Here is a 22,611-nt window from a genome sequence, read left to right as displayed (position 1 = left end):
TGGAGAATCCTCCTCCTGTTTCGGTCTTAAAAAGAGAAATAAATGTGATGTCATCACTTGTTAGCCCATCAAGTGCGAAGGCCAGAGGGGGAGAGTTAATGAATTCATTTAAATTATAATGGGCATCTATTGTTTGGGTTTGTCAGAGTTAATCAACATAATTTACATTATTTATGTACATCTTGCATGTACATTCGCCCGTTTTTCGGCCCAAACATCGCAGTACTGGTTATTATCTTCTCACGGTTAATCACCATTGACGTATGGTGACCTGTATAGGCATGCAATTAAACAATATATTACTTATAATACGCTTCCAAGCAGCAATCTAAACCTGTAGCTATCAATTTCAATAGATTCTCGAATTAATCTTGGCCAGCGACACGCCTAAGCCCCCTATGAGTGACACGCCTAAACCACGAGTCCCCGGTGCCCAGCGGAGCTGGATCCAGTGTGGAGACAGAGCGATGAGGAGACGGGCTCATGGGTTCACGAGCAGGGAGGGAGGTGGATGGGTTCATGAGCAGGGAGGGAGGTGGATGGGTTCACGTGCAGGAGAAAGATGGACGGGTTCATGCTCGGGGAGGATGATGCATGGGTTCATGCGCAGGAGAGATGGATGAGTTCAAGCTGAGGAGGGAGATGGATGAGTTCATGAGCGGGAGGGAGATGGATTGTAGCGGCACTGGGCCGTGAGGGATTGCGACGACATGGGAAGGCAGTGGATAGACCGCGCTTGTGATGCTGAAGGTGATGAATTTGCAATGACTAAGCACAACCATTCCATGAGTTTTACTTGTGTACAGTCCTGCCCCTGCATTTATGTTCCGCGTGCAGTGTAGTAGTGAGTTCCCAATCAACACGCCAATATTGGGCCAACGTTGGCGTGTTGTCGGAACCGTTGGCTCAACGTCCCATGTTTACTGGGTTACGTCTCTTGCACGAAGTCACGAAACTCGTGTCTCTGTCGTGTTGGCGCATGAGCGTGTGGTTGCGTGCGTTCGTGTATATGGGCATACGTTGGCGAGTGTCTGGTGTACGTGCGTGCATTCCATTGGGAATGAAGCTAAACAATGATGGGATTTTGTTGATTTTGGAAATGGATCGCTGCTCGAGTTTGGTGTTGTAAAGGTTTGTGTGTGCGTGCGTCAACACCAGTGACGATTATCGTCAACAGCACTTTTCCCTACAGTTTGTTAAGGCTATCCGGTGGATATTTGTGCGTGTGTACACGCTGCGGAGGTAAGAGCCGGGTTCAAGTCAAATGTTCTGTCGTGAGGAATGTTGCACGCAACGTGGTCTGCAACGACGCTCTGCAAACCGGGCAGCACTGGGCCCTGCTAAAGGGAGCTCCCAATTTGACAATAGCCCTCTATTGAAGTTGTTATTTTTTTTCTTCCACTCGTGGAACAAGCACAATAAGGTTATTCATTGTGTGGGTAACCTGACCTGCACTCGTTGTGCTTCTGTTTGTGTCGAGCTGTTTTAACCACAGAACTAGACGGTGCTCTGTTTCCAAGGGTACATAACATATTCGCCTTCGTGATTCTCTTCTTATCTTTCATGCTTACACTGTTTACTCCGCTGAAATATTCTTTGGGTCTTTCGGTAAAGTCACGTAGATAGGTTCAAAGAAAATAACAAAAAATAACAAAAAACTACGACGTTTCGATTACAACACAAGAAATCGTCATCAGGAGGCAAAAGCATATCGCGTATATTTTATTTTTTTAATTCGAAGGCCGAGCAGAAAACTCTTGTGTCTAGATCCCCTGCCAGGCTTCTTGGGCTCGGCTGCCAGGCTACAAGGGAGGGCGGGGTGAGACCCTGGGCCTCCTCGCATCTTCTGCAATCGTTAAAGACAGGGGAGTTCATTTTAGTTGCATGGCTCAGCGTTTGTGCACATTTGTTGCAAAGCAGAAACGATGGCATGGCAAAGTTTAACGTGGGACGGTGCACAACATATGAAGAGAAACAAATTAACGTGCGGGGAAGTTGCACCTTCATAAAAGATGCAGTAATGAATAATAATAATCATGATGCTGAGCTGTCTTTGACAGAGCCGCCCTCTACCATGCTGGGGTAACTTGGCCCAGCTGTGGCACGTTCGCCGCTCATTGCAGAGGTTGGCGATTTGAATCCAGCTGGTGCCCTGATTAATCCCGCTAGTCTACGCACCGTCCGCTTCACAGTGGACACTTACAGATGTCGTGACACTTTTACGGGAGTAGGTCTTTGTGTGCCAACGTCATGATCCATAATTGCCAATTTAGAAAAAACTACCCGCAAATAATTCCATTGAGATTATTTATAAGGGTGTAACCCCCCTATTGACAGGCGCCGGTTCCTGGCTGCCTCCAGCTGGCCTGCGACTTCCTGCCCTTATGATCCGATAGACCGAATGGGCTCCATCTCATTCGTAACCTCCCTCATGTTCTGATGTGATCTCAACTGAGTAACATCAATGCTTTGATGCCTGCCCGCCGGGGTGGATTTGCTGACCATGTGTACAAGTCCAAATGCAGCTCAGACCCCAAGGTTCGTGCAACCAGAGCAGGGTGCAGCCACAGCAGGGTGCAGTGGCTGGGGACCGGTGTGGCCGGACTGTGTGCCCGGGCAGCCCGCGTGCTGCGCTGCCGGGAATCGGCACGGCCGGTGTGTGTGTGTGTGTGCGCGCGCATGCAAGTGTGTTAGCGTGCTGCGCTACTCACACGGCGACCCGAGTTCAATTCCCGCTCACGACCACTAACATTTGCGAATATGTTAACCGTCCTGGGCCTCCCCTAGTTCGACTCGGCCTCAATTGAGTTTTTTGGTGTAAGTGTAAACATTGCCTCTAGGCAGACAAAGGCGGTTCATCGGTGCTACTCGCTAAAATCACTTGCCCCTACGGTCTATTAAGGCTATACCGGGGGGGGGGGGGGGGGGTCTGTTTCTTTGTGTGCGCCTGAGCGGTGTCCTGGTGCCGCGTGACTCCCACTGCGTGCGTGTGTGTGCGTGTGTGTGTGTGTGCGTGTGTGTGTGTGTGCGTGTGTGTGTGTGCGTGTGTGTGTGTGCGTGTGTGCGTGTGTGTGCGTGTGTGTGTGTGTGTGCGCGTGTGTGTGTGCGTGTGTGTGTGTGACCTTGGGGTGTGGCAGGGATGTCCTCTGGCTCCCACATTATTTAACATCTATTTTGACCGCGTAGTTCGTGAAGCCTTCAATAGCTGTACCGGGGAAATTTCCGTTTGGTACAGATATAATGGGAGGCTGATCGACGCCCGGGTGCGATCAAGGGATGGCTCCCTATTAGTCAACCACGTTATGTATGCCGATGATTTGGTAATAGCTGCTCATTCACAAGAGGAGTTGGAGACGCTGCTGAGACTGGAGCGTGCCACTAAGAGGTGGGGCCTTACCATCAGTCCCACCAAAACTAAGCACCTGCCTGGGTATTTTGTACCATCGGACACTCCACCCCCACAACTCCCAATCGGTGATGGGGCAGTTGTGGAGAGAGTGGAGAGTTTCCCATACCTGGGCAGTGTGCTTATGACCGGCTCCAGTTTAACAGCAGAGGTCTCACTCCGAATCAGTTGAGCGGCAATATCTTTTCATCGGTTGCGTAACGCTGTGTGGAAGCTACCTGGTCTGTCGCTCCGCACGAAGCTTAAGGTCTTCTCGGCCACGGTCATTCCCTCCCTTCTCTACGCTTGCGAAACGTGGACCCCCCTAATGGAGCATCTTCGCCGGTTGGAAACATTTAGGCTGGCCTGCCTACGATCCATCCTGGGTTTAACCAGGCTGGATTGTGTGAGGAGCTCACAAATCCTTGAAAGATCTGGGCAAAGTCCCATCGGTGAGCTCCTCCGGCAGGCAAGGCTGCGTTGGCTGGGTCATGTAGCCCGCATGCCCAGCCACCACATGCCTAAACAGCTTTTGTTCGGCCGGATCGAGGAGGCTAAACGGGCGCGGCACGGGCTAAAGAAGAGATGGAGTGATGTGGTACAGGAGGACGTGGAGCTGAGTGGACTTGCCGATGACTGGTACCAGCGGTGTCAAGATCGGCCTCTGTGGAGGAGGTTCGTGAAGGACGCTACTGGGCAGTTGGAGGCAGTCACCCTCCAACAACAACGGAGGGCGGAGGAGCGATGCTCACAACAACGAGCGGAGCGCCGGGTGGCTAAAGCACAGTAGGGGGCACAGGTGGTGCATCAGCCAGTCATCTCGGTCATCTCGGTCAGTCGACCCGTGGCACCTGCTGGGTCTGCCCCGTGACCTCCTGCCAGCGGGCGTTCGACACTTCACATGGCCTCAAGGTGCACATGGCCTGGCACAAGCGTCGTGGTGACGTCACCGCCACTTAGTGGCGAATGGCGGTTGTTGTTGTTGTTGTGTGTGACGCTATTGTATCCCTGCCACGTTTCAAGACGATTCCCACTCCGTGTCTTGTAGTAGTGGCCGGGTCACTCTTGCAAACGAGGCTCTATCCTGGTCTCCTGAGTTCTCAACTGCTTAAATTAAAGCGGCCTGTTAACTTGAGTTTTAATGGGCAGTTGGACTTATAATATAAATATTAATAATGTTACTGATTAATACATTAATCTCTACTTCATCTTCTTTCATACGTGATATTTTAATCTTCGTAACCAATTTGATAACCAAGTTATTTGCGTGATTTTGGCCGAGTGTACAACGCTGGTTTTCCACGTCGTGTTGTTCTGCTTCCCCATTTGGGGGGCACGCGTCTCCTCACAGAGCGAGGCTTTCAGTCCCACACGGCCGCTTATGGCAATAACATTTTGCGGCGCCCCCTGCTTGCGGCTCCGCACTCAAGCTGTGACCTGGCCACCCCTCCTGACCGCCATGCCTCCCGCACGGTTGTCCTCCCCTCGGTCAACGCAGGGAAGCACTCGGAGTGCCCGCGCTGTGCCTACAGGCTCCGGTGCGGGGCTCGCGTGATACGACCTGTGTTGAGTGAGCGTGCGTGAGGCTTGGAAGTCACGCGGATATGAATATGATTTAATAATGACAAAAAAAAGCTTTTAACCTTTCTGAAATAAATGCAGGTGGTGTTAAGATGTACGCCAGAAAGGATGAAGCCTTTTTATCATTCAATATCTGGATACTGGTAAAAAGGTCCCATCGATGTCAGTGTTTACCCCGAGCTGTTAATGCATTGGCGTTTGCATTGTCCTTGTACTGTTCACCTTTTGGCAACCTTCGGCCTATAGGACTCGCGGCGGTGTGACAAAACCAACAAAGTGGCTGTCTGGTGTAGGCCAATCAGTTTCAAGGACAGTGCTAGAAAATCTCGTCTTATCCTAACGTCATTTGTATAGTGCCTTATCCAAGGAGCCTTACGGAGAATTGAGAATGGTACATGTGAATGTAATCGGGTAGATGAGGTGAATAAATTATGAGAGAAAACAATGGGGGCGAATCTGTGATGCGTGAATTCGGTGAAAGCGAAATTGATGACAGTAAATGATGATGAATGGATTGACTGAATGGGGAATGAGTGGGAGCCATGTAATGAGAACATGAAGAGGAAACAGTGACGATGGTGGTTACGAGGGGGGGGGGATTAAGGGGGGTCGTGGGGTGAACCAGGGAACAAGAAGTGAGTTTTGAGTGAGGAGCGGAAACAAGAGAGCGAAGGTGACTGCTTAATCTAGAGGGGGGGGGGAAGTTTGATCCAGTGAAGGGGGGAGCGAAAGCGCGGATTGAGCACTCGGAGAAGGAGGAACAGAGAGAGGACAGCAAAGATTGTGAACGCATCAAAGCATTTTGTTTGCATTCTTTACCACGAGTCGGTGTGGTTGTTACAGACTGTTGATGCCTTGTAGTAGGTGTCTGTCTGGTGTTTGAATATCTTAACTCCTCCGGTATTTATGCCAGAAAGGGTAAAGCCTTTTTTTATAATTGAATATATTGATACTGCCAAAAGGGTCCTTAAAATATTAGTATCATTGTTTTGGTTGTTTTATATAACGTAGCAAAACGCCACACAATTTGTGACGTACAAAGTTGTTGCACGGAGGCATGAGAAACCACGGGCATTAAAAAGTGTTTATACACGTGGGAGGAAACCGGAGTGCCCGGAGAAAACCCCACACCTGCACGGTGGGGTAACACTCATTCTCTGCACAGAAGGAAATGAGAAGCACCTTCAACTCTGAATGCCGATGCTTATACATAACAAACTTCACAAGACGTGGTGGTGGTGGCTTCCGACATTGTGATCCGGCTAACGTACGAACCCTTCGTGTGTGCGTGCGCGTGTGTGCGCGTGTGTAGGCATGGCGACGATCTCATCGTCACCCCGTTTGCCCAGGTGAGTGCAGTGTGGCACAACCTGCGTGGTCGTCCCGCGTGAGGCCCAGGCAATAACTGAGTGTGGTTGGTTCTCCGCACCATCGTCCCTGTAGGCGCAGGGTGATCGTCACACGGCGAGGTGCTGCGGCTGTGTTTTACCGACGCAGCCTGCACTCGTTTCACAGTAGGAGGGGCGCGATGTTGCTGCTCTGTCTGTGATCCCAACTGAGCAATTTTTTTTCTGGAAAATTTTAACCGTGATGCCTGGGATCTTTGATGTCCACTGCGAAGCATTCGGCTTGTGGTACTTGGCGGCTAATGCAACCTCGCAGTGTCAACCAGGGTGGCCTGCCAGAATTAAACCACGACCCTCTGCAAAGAGCGTCAAACGCGCCGCCGTTGAGCCCGCCGCATCACCGCCCCGAACGATCCCCCACGAGCGCTCCGTGCACCGCTCTCACAGCTCAGCCCCTGGGTTCACGTCCTAGACTCTTGACTCGCCCACCCACGATTAGATTGGCTGTCACCTGGTTGCTATCGCAATTGTTCCATTGAAATGCTCATTGTAATTTCATACGTTTGTGTGTGCCGGGTGGTGGGGGGACGCGCGGGGTCTTATGCTGACTGCGAAAAAACCAAAGTGTCGCGCAAACCCGGCTGTGCCGTGACCACAAAACGGCCGCGGTGCGTTTCGGTGAACGTAGCCAAAAATCAAACCCTGGATGTTGGAGACGGGGAGGGCATGCCGAGGCATGCGCGCGTGCGACCCGTTGCGTGGGAGCGGACGCCCACTCGCGACGCCGCGGTCTCGGACCGAACGCTTTTCCAACAACTGAGGCTCGGCGGCTTGGGGCGAGGCCGGCCGCGCGGTCAGAGTCCCGGCGTGCGGGGCAGACGACCGCAGAGTCGACCTGTGACCCTGAAGACGAGGCCAACGTTTTGAACGGTGATCGATTGACCGTCGTCGGCGATGACGATGCAATCGCGTGATGCCGGAGTTTTGTAGCGATGCAGGTGACGGTAGTGACGTTAGAGGTTGAGGACCTCGCGGTTGATGACACCGAGTAACAGCGCTGTTGATGTGCTCGACGACAACGCGGCTATAAGTGGTGAGAGAACGGCGGTGATGGTGAGCGTCACCGCTGGCGGTGAGAAGCATGGCTGCTCGTGGCGATGGAAGAGAGACTACGGTGTGATGGTGATGGCGATGCAGTAAACAATGTGTTTTTATGGCGGTGGTGGTGATGTTGCAGCAGACGATGTGGTTTGATGACGATGGTGATGTCTCCAGGTGCTGGCCAGCCTGCGCAGCGTCCGCAACAACTTCTCGGCCCTCACAAACCTGCAGGGAGCACCCAGCCGGTGAGTGTCACTCCCCTTCCCCTCCTCCCACTCCTCCCCGCCCCTCCCTCCCTCTCTCCACATCTCATCTGAACCTGGGGACGACCTTGAGAGACAAGGACGGCACTTTTAACGTTTGCTCCCAAATTGAATGACAAGCCTCCCAGACGCAGAGTCCCGAGCACTCTGCTGGAAGGAGCCAGCCCCCTCGTGGCGTCGCGCCGGTGACCAGTCACGCGCCGCCACCGCCGTTGGACGCTCTTTCTCAGTGGAAGCGCACGAGCGCCATGGGGCCAGTCGCGAGTCGCAACAAAAATGCGAGCAAAAAATATAAATAAACATTTGTGGTCCCTCCCTCTCTCGCTCGCTGTTCCTTCCCTGGCCGCCGCGTCATTCCGGCTGCAGCGGTTGCTTTTTGCTTGTTGCGTGGATGCTGTGGACGCGCTCATAAAATAACCGGGGTGAAGTTAAAAATAAATTCCACGGGATGCGACGATGGGAGATGCGGTGCCTACGCCCACCTCACTTCCTCACCGAACTCGGCTTCTCACGGTGCCCAATACTGGCACCGGGATGGCAACAGTGGTGGCGCTCGCGAATCACAGCGAGAAGCTCCTGGATTCCATTCCTGACTTAGTCATCTTCCTGTGTGTGTTTCTATGTTCTCCCCCTGTTCTGCATGGACTCCAGGTTTTCCGGGTTCTACCCATAGCTTATTTAGGGGTAGGGAACGTCCGGCCCGCAGGCCATATAAGGCCCGCAAAATCATTTAATCTGGCCCTGCCAAGGCAACCGCACGACTCGAAATTCAATCCATATTGGAGCTTTTTTCATAGCAACATAAATTTAATTTTGTATGGCCCGCGAATGATGTTATAAATATCCAAATGGCCCTTGGCAGTAAAAAGGTACCCCACCCCTGGATTAAATAATCACACTTATTTTGGTCTTTCGGTGAAGCCAAGTATGGCCAATACCAATGTAACTGCTGAAAAGTTATCTGCAAATTACTCAATTAGGATGACACACAGCAGCATCGCCCCTGACTGCAATGACTCGGCAGGACCCTCCTGAATAAGAGTATTGAGACTCAGTGAGTTTTTTTTCTGGATAAGCAAGCGCTGTAATAATAATAATCGTAATACAATGAGAACTGAAGTTTAAAGGTAAAAGAGAGAGGTGCTCGGAGAGGTGGGAGATGATGATCCTGTCGAAGATTTCCCAAGGGAAGCGAAGTTCGAGATGGGGCAGAAGTTGGCAGCGTTGTGTGGATGCGGTGCGCACCTGCGGTGCCCCGGGCGGGGTTAACGGCAGCAATGCCGAGGGCCAGGGGAGCAGCTCCAGCGGAGACGCTGACCACCCCATCGTGTCGAGTGCCGCGTTGTTGACCGAACGTTTGTGTCTCCCTCTCTCCCCACTCCATCTGCTGGGCGACAGCCGGTCTCCAGCTGGGAATCAGACCTCCTATCCCCGAGCAGCCCCTTCCGGTAATAACAAAGCACAGCTACTCACTCATACAACGCAACGCAGAGACCAATACCAACACCCGCCATTCGCCACTAAGCGATGGTGACATTACCACGGCGCCTGTGCCAGGCCAGGTGCACTTTGAGGCCACGTGAAGTGTCGAAGGCTCGTTGACAGGAGGTCGCGGTACATACCCAAGTGCCGTGTGTTGGCTGACTGAGATGGCACACAGATACACCAGCTGTGTCCCCTGCTGTGTCAACTTGCTGCATTTTTGCACATGAACCCAGCCACACACACTCATTCACACACCCTCACAACCCAGAGACACACAGCTACACACACTCATTCACACACCCTCACAACCCAGAGACACACAGCCACACACACTCATTCACACAACCCTCACAACCCAGATACACACAGCCACACACACTCATTCACACACCCTCACAACCCACAGACACAGCCACACACACACTCATTCACACACCCTCACAACCCAGAGACACACAGCTACACACACTCATTCACACACCCTCACAACCCAGAGACACACAGCTACACACACTCATTCACACAACCCTCACAACCCAGATACACACAGCCACACACACTCATTCACACACCCTCACAACCCACAGACACACAGCCACACACACTCATTCACACACCCTCACAACCCAGAGACACACAGCTACACACACTCATTCACACACCCTCACAACCCAGAGACACACAGCCACACACACTCATTCACACAACCCTCACAACCCAGATACACACAGCCACACACACTCATTCACACACCCTCACAACCCACAGACACAGCCACACACACACTCATTCACACACCCTCACAACCCAGAGACACACAGCTACACACACTCATTCACACACCCTCACAACCCAGAGACACACAGCTACACACACTCATTCACACAACCCTCACAACCCAGATACACACAGCCACACACACTCATTCACACACCCTCACAACCCACAGACACACAGCCACACACACTCATTCACACACCCTCACAACCCAGAGACACACAGCTACACACACACATGCACACACACACACGCTCACCCTCGCTGCTCATCATTTGACACACACAGTGCCCTGACACACACAGTGACACACACAGTGACCTGACACACACAGTGACCCGACACACACAGTGACCCGACACACACAGTGACACGCACAGTGACCCGACACGCACAGTGACCTGACACACAGTGACACACACAGTGACACACACAGTGACCTGACACGCACAGTGACACACACAGTGACACGCACAGTGACACACACAGTGACCTGACACACACAGTGCCCTGACACGCACGGTGACCGGACGTGTGTGGTCGCGTGCGACGTCACCGGCGGGCACAGTCGCCGGCCCCGTGCGGTGTTGTGACGCACGCGCGGTGTTGTGACGCACTCGGTCGACCCCCGAGGGGGAGGGTCCGGCAGCCGTGGAGGTGGGGGGGTCCGGAGGGGATGGGGGGATGGCCGCGAGGCGTCGTTGCCCCGGGAGTCTCTGCGCCCCCTTCGGACGTTAGGGGGTGGTGGCGACGCAGCTCGGGAGCATTCGCTCGGAATCCCACCGCGACGCTCACCCGGCCGCTTGCTGTGGCTTCTAAAGCCACCTCTTCCTTGAGAGAGAGAGGGACTCGGTGGGTTCTTGCCTGGATATAAAGGCCTTGTTGCATGCATCTGCTTCATCAGATCTGCTCTTTGAGGCTCGTGTCTTCACGTGGATTCCTGACGGGAATACAGTGTGTGTTACGCACTCGGCTCTGTATCGTGGGCATTTTCACCGGATGATAGGCATCCTAAACGTCACTTGGTTTGGCATGGCAACTCGTGGCGACCTACGGCTCTTCGGTGCGCTCTTATGAGCATTTTTATTTATGTTTGTTTACCTGGGAAAGTCTCACCTTGAGTCTCGAGATTTGTTTTCAGAAGAGTCCTGCGAAGTTTTTGCAGTAGGTGAGGGTGGACGATGTTGCTGAGCAATTTTGTCAATATTGGGATATGTGTGTTTAGCTATGGGAGGAGGAAACCGGAGAACCGGAAGGAAACCCACACAGAACAGTGGGGAGAATATTCAAACTCCGCACACACAACGGCACCCAAGTCAGGGATCAAACCCAGGCGCTTTTCAGCGTGAGGTGCTAGTGTTGCCACTGCGCCACCCACTCCACCACCCTGTGGGTAACAGTGGCAGAGTCGCCCTGCACGCGCTCGATCTCAACGCACGTCCCAGACGCTCGGCAGGGCTGAGCCTGGTCGGCACTCGCCTTGTGAAGGATGCGACTGGATATGTTTCCGATGGTTGACTGGGGGTTTTGAGACCGAGCCTTGATTGCCGAAGCAGAGAGCACGTGGTGTATCCAGTGAATTGAAAACACTGATGACTCTGCTCTCACCGTACGCGTGGCCACATTGGCGCCGAACCTCCCAGTCCCATTCTCGCGCCGGTGTCGAATGTGACGCTTTGCCACTGCCTCTCGGGTCGCCAGAGGCTGCTCTCCCGTGTGGAGACGCGTGGGCCGCTAACGCCCCCGAGTCACGACAGTCTCCACGTACGTCTCCGTGTGCCGCGAGACCTCCGCACCCGCTCCGCTCTCTCCTCGGTCGCCACGGTCAATAGCGTAAATGTTTCCTCTCGGAGAACGTAAAACGGGAATAAATGGATTCACAAACGCACACGGAGAAACGAGGCGCATGCGTAAACGCTTCTGGCCCGGCCTGTGAGACGTTTTCACTCCAGCTGGACCTGCACGCGAGTTATTTACGCCGTCGTCCCCGCGTCACGAGCTCCCACAACCCTGGCACTTCGCTCAATGTACCGGACTCACACTCCATTCCATCTCCCGGCGCAGAAGTTGAAACGACGTGGCCGGTTGTAATTACCGGCAAAACGTCACGGTACTAAAATTATAAACTTTGTCCGTTTCCTCTCCAGCACACCGGTCTGCTGAAGTAGTCGCTCATTGGCACGTTTTCTTTACGTGACAAACCTTAATGATCGACTGTGTCGGGTGGTGGGGGGTTTAACGACACATTTATAGTCACGCAATGTCACCCAAAAACACCTCTTATGGATGTGGGGAAGTTTCTCAAAGCACCCAGCCCCCCAGCCCGGCCGCCCACCCCGGCCCCATCCCCAGCCCGCCCCCACCCCCAGCCCGCCCCCCCCGGCAGCAGTGTGAGTGGGCTGAGCACTGTGAGTCGATGGCCAGGTTGCGTGTACTGGGTAGCTGGCAACTGGCTGAACGAGAGCATCCATGGAACAAATCAAAATTAACTTAAAACCAACAATTGTGGTTGTCGCCCGGAGATGCGACAGCGCCCCTTGCAGACAGAAGCGGCGGTAGCGTGACGGTGGCCACGCGTGCCATGTCTGCGTGTTTATGGAATTCGGCTCGGGAGATTGCAGGCTTAGTGGTTGGCGGTCCAGGAAACATGAGTTTGATTCCCGGCTGATATCTGCACCTGACTGTGACCCTCGTGTAGGCCACCTCGGAGTCACCACCGCCAGGGCGTGTGAACATGAGCCTCGCACGTGACGTCTCGAACACGCACGCAGACTCGCGCACACACCGTAATCACACGCACTGGGATGCGTGAGACACAAACACACCGGGTTAAGTGGCGTAGGCGGCAGAGTGGTGGCATAGTGGTTAGCGCACTGCACTAAGAACCAGTCACGGCTAACGTCAGTGGCGAGTGATAAAGGATCCGGTGGCACTGTGTTGTTGCTCTGGGATTGTTTCTGAAATTGGTCCCAAGGCCAACTCAGCCTACAAATGGGTACCTCCTGAAATGGTATTGGGGACCAAGATAATTGAGCACGGTTCTTGACTATACAGTCTCCATACAGCTCAACGGAATTGTTGTTCTGTGTCCAGGGTGTTGTGTCTGGCTAGACGTGAGTGATTCTGCGGTGTCCCGCCCACTGCCGCACCGGTGCAGTGTGCCGCTCACTGCCGCACCAGTGCAATGGACAGTGCTGTACGTGCGGCAACCCGGAATCCGGGTGTTTACCGGAATCCGTGTGTTTACCGTTTTCTTATTGCGATCACCGGTATTGCAACAAAAATCTTTTTGAACCACCCTGGTTTGTGATAGAGTTTGGGGTGTTGGATGAGTGGTTCAGCGAACTGCGCTAAAAAAACCTGACAATCGGAGTTCACTTCCTGACCACGGACTCCATCAGCGACGATTATCTGACCTGGCCCTGGACCTTTCCTTGCTCAAACTGAGCCTTATATGAGTAGTACCTGATGCACTGGGGAGACAAAAGCAGCTGGGCATGGTGCTTGCCATACCCCACCACCCCCTGTTGCACGATTCCGGTTTTAATAACTCCTCGCTAACAGCCCTGTACGGCTGTAGGAAAGGGGTGGGGGGGGAGTTAGTATTTGTGTGAATGTACAGTGTGTTGCAGTCAGTGGCTGTGTTGGCGTGTGAGTGTACGTGTAAGGGTGCCTCGTATTCGCGGTTGGTTATCAGCGCTGCAGAACTCCCCACTTCCGAGCTGGCGGATGAACCGCACGCGCGCGAATGTGTGAGCGCCCGCGCAAACGTGGGCAGCGCTGACATATTTGCTTGAGAGCTGACCACCGCACTCGGATTTTTTACCCAGATTCGCCTCCTGGCCCCGGTGGCATTTGTTCTCAGAATCTGAGCCTTCCTTGGATACACAAAGCCGAGAATGAGTGCCTTCGTTACTGCCAGTTCCCATTTCCCCACGCCTCTGAGATGAGAATGAGAGTAGCTTTTGTAAGATGAGGAGTCTGTGCAAATTGTGGGTTAGGCCATGTAACAAATCTGACCCCAAAAAAATTAAGTATGAATCATGATACTGGCTGCGAAAGCCAGCGCGTTGTGTTTAGCATCTAGTATACTTGATCCGAGACTTCTTTTCGTTCCAATGCTTTTTAATAATATTAATAACATATACGACTTCAACAACAAATTGCCAGATCAAATTCTGTTTTTAATTAACTTGCCTTCATAAAGTAGATTTTAGTTCAGGGAGAGATCCGGACTGCTTCCGTCTGAGAGCTGGTAGAGGCCTGTCCATGTGCGCATGACAGTCCCCAGGGGCCCATGCAACCAAACCCCTAGACCTCGTTTGAAGCAAGCGAGACCCCCGCATCCATCGCAGGGAGAGAGCAGGCGTGTCGCGCACCTCTGATTATCATCGTTGGCTACGTACGGTGCAAAAGAAGTTCAACGTAGACGCGTACATTCTTACGTCTGTTCGCGCACATACTCTGTACAGAGGGGGAAGTGGGAAGGCCTTAGGCCTGGACTCGCAGAGGGGCACCACAGACAGTTGGTAGAGGGACTTCCAAACCTCATGGACAGGAGCAGCAGCAGAGAAGGAGAGACCCCTGCTGTGCAGAGGTCACCTTGGTTCTTTTCCTACAGCAGATTGGTGGGGAAGTGCATGTGAAGTTGAATAGAGTGAGATGAGAGATGAAAACACACACACACACACAAATTATTAATAATACATTTTAGGGTTATCCCACAGTGGCCTGGCTGATTATTTTGTCCTGTAATCCTCCACCACCCGACACAGCCCAACAAATTGTCAGATGTAAGCATTTTACAATGTGCAACTTGGTATTATTTAAGCTCCCTGTAAGTTGAAGATCAGTTCTTGCAACCAAGCTTAGCAATTAGATACGCGAAGTTTCCCTGGAAACTGCGTCAAGCGTCAATAGATCATGAAACCAGAAAGCCAGAATAACCATGTCACCTGACCTGGGTTCTTTAACAGGTGTCATGGTATCACAGGAACAGCCAATCAGATTAAAATTATTTTTTGTCGGCTGGTGGAGGATTGCACCGCAAAAATGTGGACATCGCCACATGACCAAAATATCTATTATCAATCAACATTTACTGGGAAAGCCAAAGAATGAAAGCCAGTGTGTTAACTCTGTCATGCTACACGTGCTCACACAGTCTGTAAATACTTCACATAGTAATATAGAGTGTGTGTACATGCATGCTAAATAGTGAGAACATTCTTTGGTTTTTTCGGTAAAGTCACGTATAAAAATAAAATAATAAATTAAATAATAGCATACGACGTTTTCGATTGCAACACAAGCAATCATCATCAGGTATAATGAAATAGCGACATAGAATATAACCAGAAAACTATAGACAGACATATAAGCAGACAGATATCACCAAGATACATAGAGAGAGCAACCCAGGTACAGAGAGAGGTGATCGTCTCTGTGGGGTGGCCTTAAATAGTTTTCTGGTTATATTCTATGTCGCTAGTTTCATTATACCTGATGATGATTGCTTGTGTTGCAATCGAAACGTCGTATGCTATTATTTAATTTATTATTTTATTTTTATACGTGACTTTACCGAAAAAACCAAAGAATAATTCCTGCAGTCACGAAAGCTCCAAAATTAAGAGTGAGAACATTAGTAATGTTTTTATCCAGAGCACCCTCTGGGAGCCTGAAGACTTATTCGAGGACTGTCCCACATTGGGATGTTTGACCAATTCCATTCATGATTGTTCCACCTGTGGGAGGAATGAAGTACTCTGTGAAATCCCACACATCTAAACGGGGCAACACTCAGATACGTTAAATCATCCATTGTTGTACTGCCACCATCTCTTGGTCACCTCACGGCGCCAAACCGATAGCAACTGTTATCCCTTGGCAGTCTTCCATTCAAGTGCTGTGCAGGCTCAGCAGCTAATTTCTTAGCAGGCAATTTCTGTCGAAGTGGGGCTGTGTTCGGTTTAAGCTGTGGTTGACTGAACTCAGAATGGGAAGGGGGGTGGTTGCTGTCAGGTAGCTGTCGTGTACGCCCGAGCATTGTTGTAGCGCGTAGCGCTGTGCGGACATGCATAGCAAAAGGCAGCGGTGAGCAATGAGTGAGCGCGGCCACTCCGCGATTTGACTCAGAGGCCGATTGACGTGTTTCGTGCGTGAGCACGGGACGTCACGCTTCCTGTGTCGAGCTCGCCCAGCCTTGCGCGCTCCGCCGCTCTCGCTCGCCAGCTGCGCGCACGCATGCTGCTCTCTCTCCGTCTGTGTCCTGTGTTCAGTATCGCTGCGGTGCCGCATGCAGTATGCAGTATCCTGTCGTACCGAAAAGACGATATTCTGCTGTGTCCTGTTCGTGTATAAAAATATATATTGTAGGTTTTTTAAGTGTTACATATAATTTTAAAACATAAAAAGTTAAATTATCTAGCTCTTCAATTTCAAGTAGACTTTTCAACCTGAGAGTAGCGTTCTATCATAGTTTAAACCACATAAGCCTGAAAACAATTAGTGTTTTCGTAGCGTGCGTGGATGGACCTTAAACGTGAAGGAGCCTGTATTGGAATAAACACAGAAACTAATCGGTGGCAACAAGAAGTCTGCGTGGATTGACATCCTGACGAGTCCCAAGGATAGAGAAGCCGGGAGTACCGGGCCCAGCAGGACACGGTGGCCGCGTGGACTCGGCATGCGTCTCAGAGGTGACGACGCTCATGGACGAGCAGGCGGGCGACTCGCATCCTGCATGCTGGAGCTAAGTGTCCTCTTGGGGCAACGAGATGGCGCCACTAAGGAGATTCCGGGTTAAACTCCCAGGGTCCTTACTGGCGGTCCGGTACAACAAAAACACCAACGCCGCTGCCGTAGTGCGTGCGTGCGGAGTGCACTCATACCGCAGCGGGGGTCTCGGAGCACAGAAACAGACAAGGGAAGGCAGACGGGAGGGAGGCAGCAGGCAAGGGAAGGAGAGAAAAGCTTGTAGGGGGTCTGAATGCCCGGTTAAGTAGTAACGCCTTTGGGAGAGACTGTGTGCACTGCAGGAGGGTGTTTCTAGCAGGTCGAGCAGATTGAAAAAAAGATTCAAGCACAACGTCAACCCGTTATCTGTGCATTCCCCTTTTCGGGAAGTGCTCTTGAGAAACGAGTCGAGGTGTTATTTGTGTTTGCACGCACCAATGCCAGCGCAGTAACACCCCGTACCGCGGGTCTCAAAAAAGTACGTTTGATATCAGCTTTGAACTTTGCGAGGCTTTGTGGCATCGGTGGAATTGGCCTCTTGGTCCGAGCACGAGAGAAGTAAAGCCTGTGGGCGGTGCTTAGGAAGTTTAACAAACGTGCGCGCATTGTAGACTAGTTGAGTCCTACTGCTCAAGGTGTCCAGCACAGTTGGTGGTGTGGCCGCGCACAGGGGGAGGCCTTCCCTGCATTGGCAGCCACAGGGTCAGGGGAGACCAAATCGCCAGGGCTGCCCGAGCGTTGGCACAACGAGAGTCGAGCACCAAGCGTGGGAGCGTGAAGGCGAGGATCTTACTTCACGCTGCGAGTACCGGAACCAGCAGGGCCACCAGAAGGGGGGTGATTGTTGTTTGGGAATTTTTTTTACCTGAGAATTGTAGCAGTTGCATTCATGCTGAAGGTGCGCTGGGGCATGTGTGGCGGCACGCTTGTGCGTCTTCCGTGGGAGGCAAAGGTGGCCAGGTGTGGTGCTGGTCACCCACCCCCCTCGTGTGCAGTGCAGGTCTTCATAGGTGCTCGCTAACAGCACTTGCCCCAAACAGTCTGTTCAGGCTATAAAGGTGGGGGGAGTCTTTGTTCGTTGTCTATATTGACTTGTGTGATTGAGCGAATGATTGAGCGGGTCTCACAACCAAAGCGAATGATTGAGCGGGCACTCACAACCAGCTTCGTCACACTTGCTTTGCAGGAGTGTGCTTGGGGTTTGTAAAGTTGAGGCCGTTTAACCCGTGCTGCCGATTCTCTCGCTGAGCGTCCACGCCAGCTTCTTGTGGAAATCGACGGGAACCACGCGGTTAATTCGCTGCGAATGAACGTAAACACCCCGTGACCGTGTGCTCGGGTCGATTGGTTAAACTCTTCACATCCTGAAACCGCGCGTTTAAGAAAGTGAGGTTAGTATGCAATCTTTTCCCCATGTTTACTTTTGGTCACCTTTGCCAACTCTAAGTTCCGTATCATTACGTGCGTATACCCAGAATTCCCATTCCGCTTAGCCGTTCCGTGTTGTGCGAAAAGCGTTCCCTGAGAGAATAACCGCGTTTTTATAGCGAGAATGCGTTAAGCGAGAACTCATAACTGTATCTGGCACTGTATACACATTCTCATACATTAGTTGGACAGGATATACAGTACACGCACAGGGTGTTTGTGTTGGTCCAGAGCCTAGACCAGGGGTCGGGAACCTTTTTGACTGGGAGAGCCATAAAAGCCAAATATTTCTAAATATATTTCATTGAGAGCCATATAGTATTTTTTACGTATAATAAATTAAATATGTCTTACTTTTAATGCGACTTCTGGTGCTGCATGGTTTTGCTGATGGCCTTGTAGTCTGGTTCATACGTGGTGAGGTTGAGCTTCATGCAGGCGTTGAGGCTTCCATCAGTTAAACGTGAGCGTAGGTTGGTCTTAATGTTCCTCATATGCTAGAATGATTGCTCACATGCATATGTAGAGCCAAACATGGTCAATACGGCAATACTCACACGCTGCATTGTGTGATATGTCACAGGAAGCTCGTTCCAAGTTTTAAGAATCAGCTGGTCTTCAGGTTGAAGATTTTTCATTTCTGTCCACTTGTGTTCCCTCGCCAGCTCTGCTCGCTGTCGCGCAAGACTTTCCAACTCTCGATTAAGTGACTTGAACTTACTCATCCACATGTCTGATGCCTTCAGGTCAGCAACTTCCAGCTCGAAGTCTCCGATAGAGACCCCGGGGATGCATGTCAGGTCGACTTTGTCCACTGCACACTCATGTGGATGAGTGATGAACTTGAAAAGACCAGTGCGCGCACGAAATTCTCCAAAACGTGCTTTGAATGACTGCAGGAGATTGGACGTAAAGCCAGCTAGCTGCTGGAGATCCAGATGTTGAGTGGAGTCACTTGCTAAGCATGCATCTCTAAATTGTCGCAGTCTTTCAAAGTGCAGAAGACGACCTGTTTCAATGTCCCTGAGAAAGACTTCCAGCTTGCTTTCAAATGCAAACACTGCTTGTTCAAGGGATGAGATTGTATTTCCAATACCTTGCATTTTCACATTGAGCTGGTTCAGATGGCCAGTTATGTTCACGAGATAGTGAAATTTCGATTTAAAGCTTTCGTGACTGCAGGGATTCATCTTCTTGGTTCTTTCGGTAAAGAACCAAGGAGATAGTGAAACTGCAGGAGCCAGTCAGTGTTGTCTAGTTCAGGATGCTTGACGCCTTTCATTTCAAGAAAAGTCCGGATTTCACTCAGGCAAGCTGCAAAACGGCTGAGCACCTTCCCCCTTGCCAACCAACGCACGTTGCTGTGCAAAAGCCGACCGCGATAATGATTCCCAACTTCTTCTAACAGAGCTTTAAACTGGCGATCATTTAAAGCTCGGGCAACAATAAAGTTGACCACTCGAATGACCAGCGACATCACCTCACCAAGCTCCTGGCCACACATCTGAGCGCAAAGCGCCTCCTGGTGCAGGATGCAATGAAAACTTAGGATGGCTCTCTTTTCATGTTCACGGAGAAGCGCTACAAATCCTTTGTTCTTCCCCAACATACAGGGTGCACCATCAGTACAGACAGAAATAAGTTTATCCATCGGTAGTTTTTTTTCTTTAGCAAACTCCATGAAAGACGTGAATAAATCCTCTCCTCTTGTTGTTCCTTTCATTGGCAAAACAGCCAAGCTTTCATCATGCAGTGTGTCACCTGCAGCATACCTGGCAATTATACTGAACTGAGATAGATGGCTAACGTCTGTTGACTCATCTAACGCGAGAGAAAAGTATGTCCTGGCGTTTATGTCCTTAATTTGTGTTTCCTCGACTTGATTTGCCATCATGATGCTACGATCGTGAACAGTTCTTGCTGACAGAGGCATGTCTTTTATTCGTTTGATTACCTTGTCTTTATTTGGGAAGTCATCAAACAGATGATTGGCCACATCAAGCATGCATGTTTTGGCATACTCGCCATCTGTGAATGGCTTTCCATTCCTTACTATTGCCAAAGCACCTGCAAAGCTAGCGGAATTCCCGTCACCTTGCTTGGTCCACACACGTAGTTGCTGCTGACTCGTCTGCACTCTCCGCTGTAGCTCTTCGCATGCCTTTTTCCTGCTGTCCCGCTGCTGGATATTTCGATGCAAATGAAGCATGGTGCGTATCGAAGTGCCACTTTATATTTGACCGTTTCATCGATGCAATTTTATCATTGCATATTAGACATACCGCAGATCCTGCTTTCTCCACAAATGCAAATTCCTCTGTCCACGCAGCCTGGAATGCACGGTAATCATCGTCTTTTTTTCTTTTCGCCATCTTTTCCGTTACAAGGATTGAAGCGGATAAACTAGTTGGCTATCTGATCAAATGGATTCACTTCACCTTTACAATGACCCGTGACATGCTCGCGAGCCATTGGTTCCCGACCCGACCCACGGGTCACGGGTCACGGGACCCGTGACCCGTGAAATTTATCTTCAAAACTAATTTCTGTTTACTTTCAAATTACACAGTATTATTAAGCAATATCACAAGTATTTTAAAATCAGTTCCAAACTGATTTTTTTATTATTATTATTTTTTTTTTCAACTCAAAATTGTCAGGGAGCCATATGCCATATCCATATATGGCTCGCGAGCCATAGGTTCCCAACCGCTGGCCTAGACCAACCGTCACCCGTGGCTCGCCCTGATTGGCCATTGGCCAATCAGGGCAGCACCGCAGTGGTTGTGACACTCACGTCTCGTAGTAAGAAGTGGCTGGGTTCGATTCCTGGTTCAGGCACCCTTCTGTGTGGAGTTTGTGTTTTCTGATGAGGAAAATAAGAATAGGCTTTTACCCCTTCTGGAGTTGTGTTAAGATGTTCAAACACCAAATAGGCATCCAGTCTGCATAAACCACGCACACTTGTGGGAAAACATGCAAACAAACATGCTCTGAAAATAATGTGTGCGTTGCCTTTGGCCTACACCAGAGACAGCCTTCTTCATGGCCTTGTCTCACCATCAGTGCTAGTAGACTTGAGAACGACAAAAGGCGAACAGCCCAAAGACAATGCTAGTGTCAAAGTATTAATAGCTCTGGTTGAGCAGTTCTATCGATGGGACCTTTTTGTCCTCCTGTTCTGCATGGGTTTCCTCCCAGGATCTCCGGTTTCCTCCCATAGCTTAGATAACACTGTGTAACACAATTTTTGTCCCTGGGTAGTAAGTGTTATTTTGTAATTGCTTATGCCTAAGAAGTATAGAAAATGGCTATTATTCCCCTCAAAATTTGTTTTGTGACCAGGACAGTGATATTTTGAAATATACCTATTTTGAATGAAAAAATGGGCGAATTTGTGTATTTCGTTCAAATAAAGTCAGAAAAAAAACATATGAATCAAAATTAACATGTATTCATACTAAAGTAATATAAAAATGACTACAAAAGATTTAGAAGTGAGACGTTTTTTGAGACGATTATACTGTAAATAACTCACGAATCAGCCCCCAAATGTAGTCTCCCATCATGTTATCGTTATACTGTCCTTGGCAGTGGCATCCAAAGTCCAGTATATCCTGGTGGAAGCGCTTGCCTTGCTCCTCCGAGTACGCTCCCATGTTCACTTTGAATTTATTAAGATGAGCATCAAGGATATGGACTTTGAGGGACATCCTACAGCCCATTGTGCCGTAGTTTTTCACCAGAGTCTCAACCAGCTCGACATAGTTTTCGGCCTTGTGATTGCCCAGGAAGCCCCGAACCACTGCGACAAAGCTGTTCCAAGCCGCTTTCTCCTTACTAGTGAGCTTCTTGGGGAATTCATTGCACTCCAGGATCTTCTTTATCTGTGGTCCGACGAAGACACCGGCTTTGACCTTTGCCTCGGACAGCTTAGGGAAGAAGTCTTGAAGGTACTTGAAGGCTGCTGACTCCTTATCTACAGCTCTGACAAATTGTTTCATAAGGCCCAATTTGATGTGCAGTGGTGGCATCAGCACCTTCCGGGGGTCCACCAGTGGCTCTCACTTGACATTGTTCCTCCCCACAGAGAACTCAGTCCGACGTGGTGAATCCCGCCTGTGGTAGTGCGCCTTGATGTCCCTGCTGTCCCAAAGGCAAAGATAGCAGGGGAACTTGGTAAAACCGCCTTGGAGACCCATCAGGAATGCCACCATTTTGAAGTCTCCGATGACCTCCCAGCCGTATTCGTCATACTTCAAGGCGTCCAGCAAGGTCTTGATGCTGTTGTAATCCTCTTTGAGGTGCACCGAGTGAGCCAGGGGAAGAGACGGTTACTTGTTACCATTATGGAGCAGCACGGCTTTGAGGCTGCTGAGCTGCTACTCATTCTGGTTACAGGTGATTCCGATTGCCTTGAACAGACTGGTCACATTGTGGCAGAAGCAGAGCTCATCTTTACGGGTGAAGAAGCTGGAAAAAGGTTGGTGAAGCTTCCTCTAATCTG

At 50.7% G+C, this 22,611-nt stretch overlaps 1 protein-coding gene across 5 annotated transcripts in view; it reads left to right on the top strand.

The window, feature by feature from the left end:
* The window catches only part of LOC133348822 (cAMP-specific 3',5'-cyclic phosphodiesterase 4B-like), a 285,363-nt gene that overhangs the window by 241,198 nt on the left and 21,554 nt on the right, over positions 1–22,611 (top strand). For all 5 annotated transcript variants that reach the window (XM_061561864.1, XM_061561855.1, XM_061561891.1 and 2 more), the window contains 3 exons: positions 6,279–6,315; positions 7,588–7,658; positions 9,075–9,124. In XM_061561864.1, the coding sequence (XP_061417848.1) occupies positions 6,279–6,315; positions 7,588–7,658; positions 9,075–9,124 (158 nt within the window). The remainder of the gene's footprint in view (positions 1–6,278; positions 6,316–7,587; positions 7,659–9,074; positions 9,125–22,611) is intronic.

This window comes from Lethenteron reissneri, chromosome 4, assembly GCF_015708825.2.
Source record: "Lethenteron reissneri isolate LAM-NWPU_2019-01 chromosome 4, ASM1570882v1, whole genome shotgun sequence".
In the NCBI taxonomy this organism is placed as follows: domain Eukaryota; kingdom Metazoa; phylum Chordata; class Hyperoartia; order Petromyzontiformes; family Petromyzontidae; genus Lethenteron; species Lethenteron reissneri.
The sequence above is the reverse complement of the archived record's forward strand: the minus strand, read 5'-3'. Positions and strand labels throughout refer to the sequence as shown.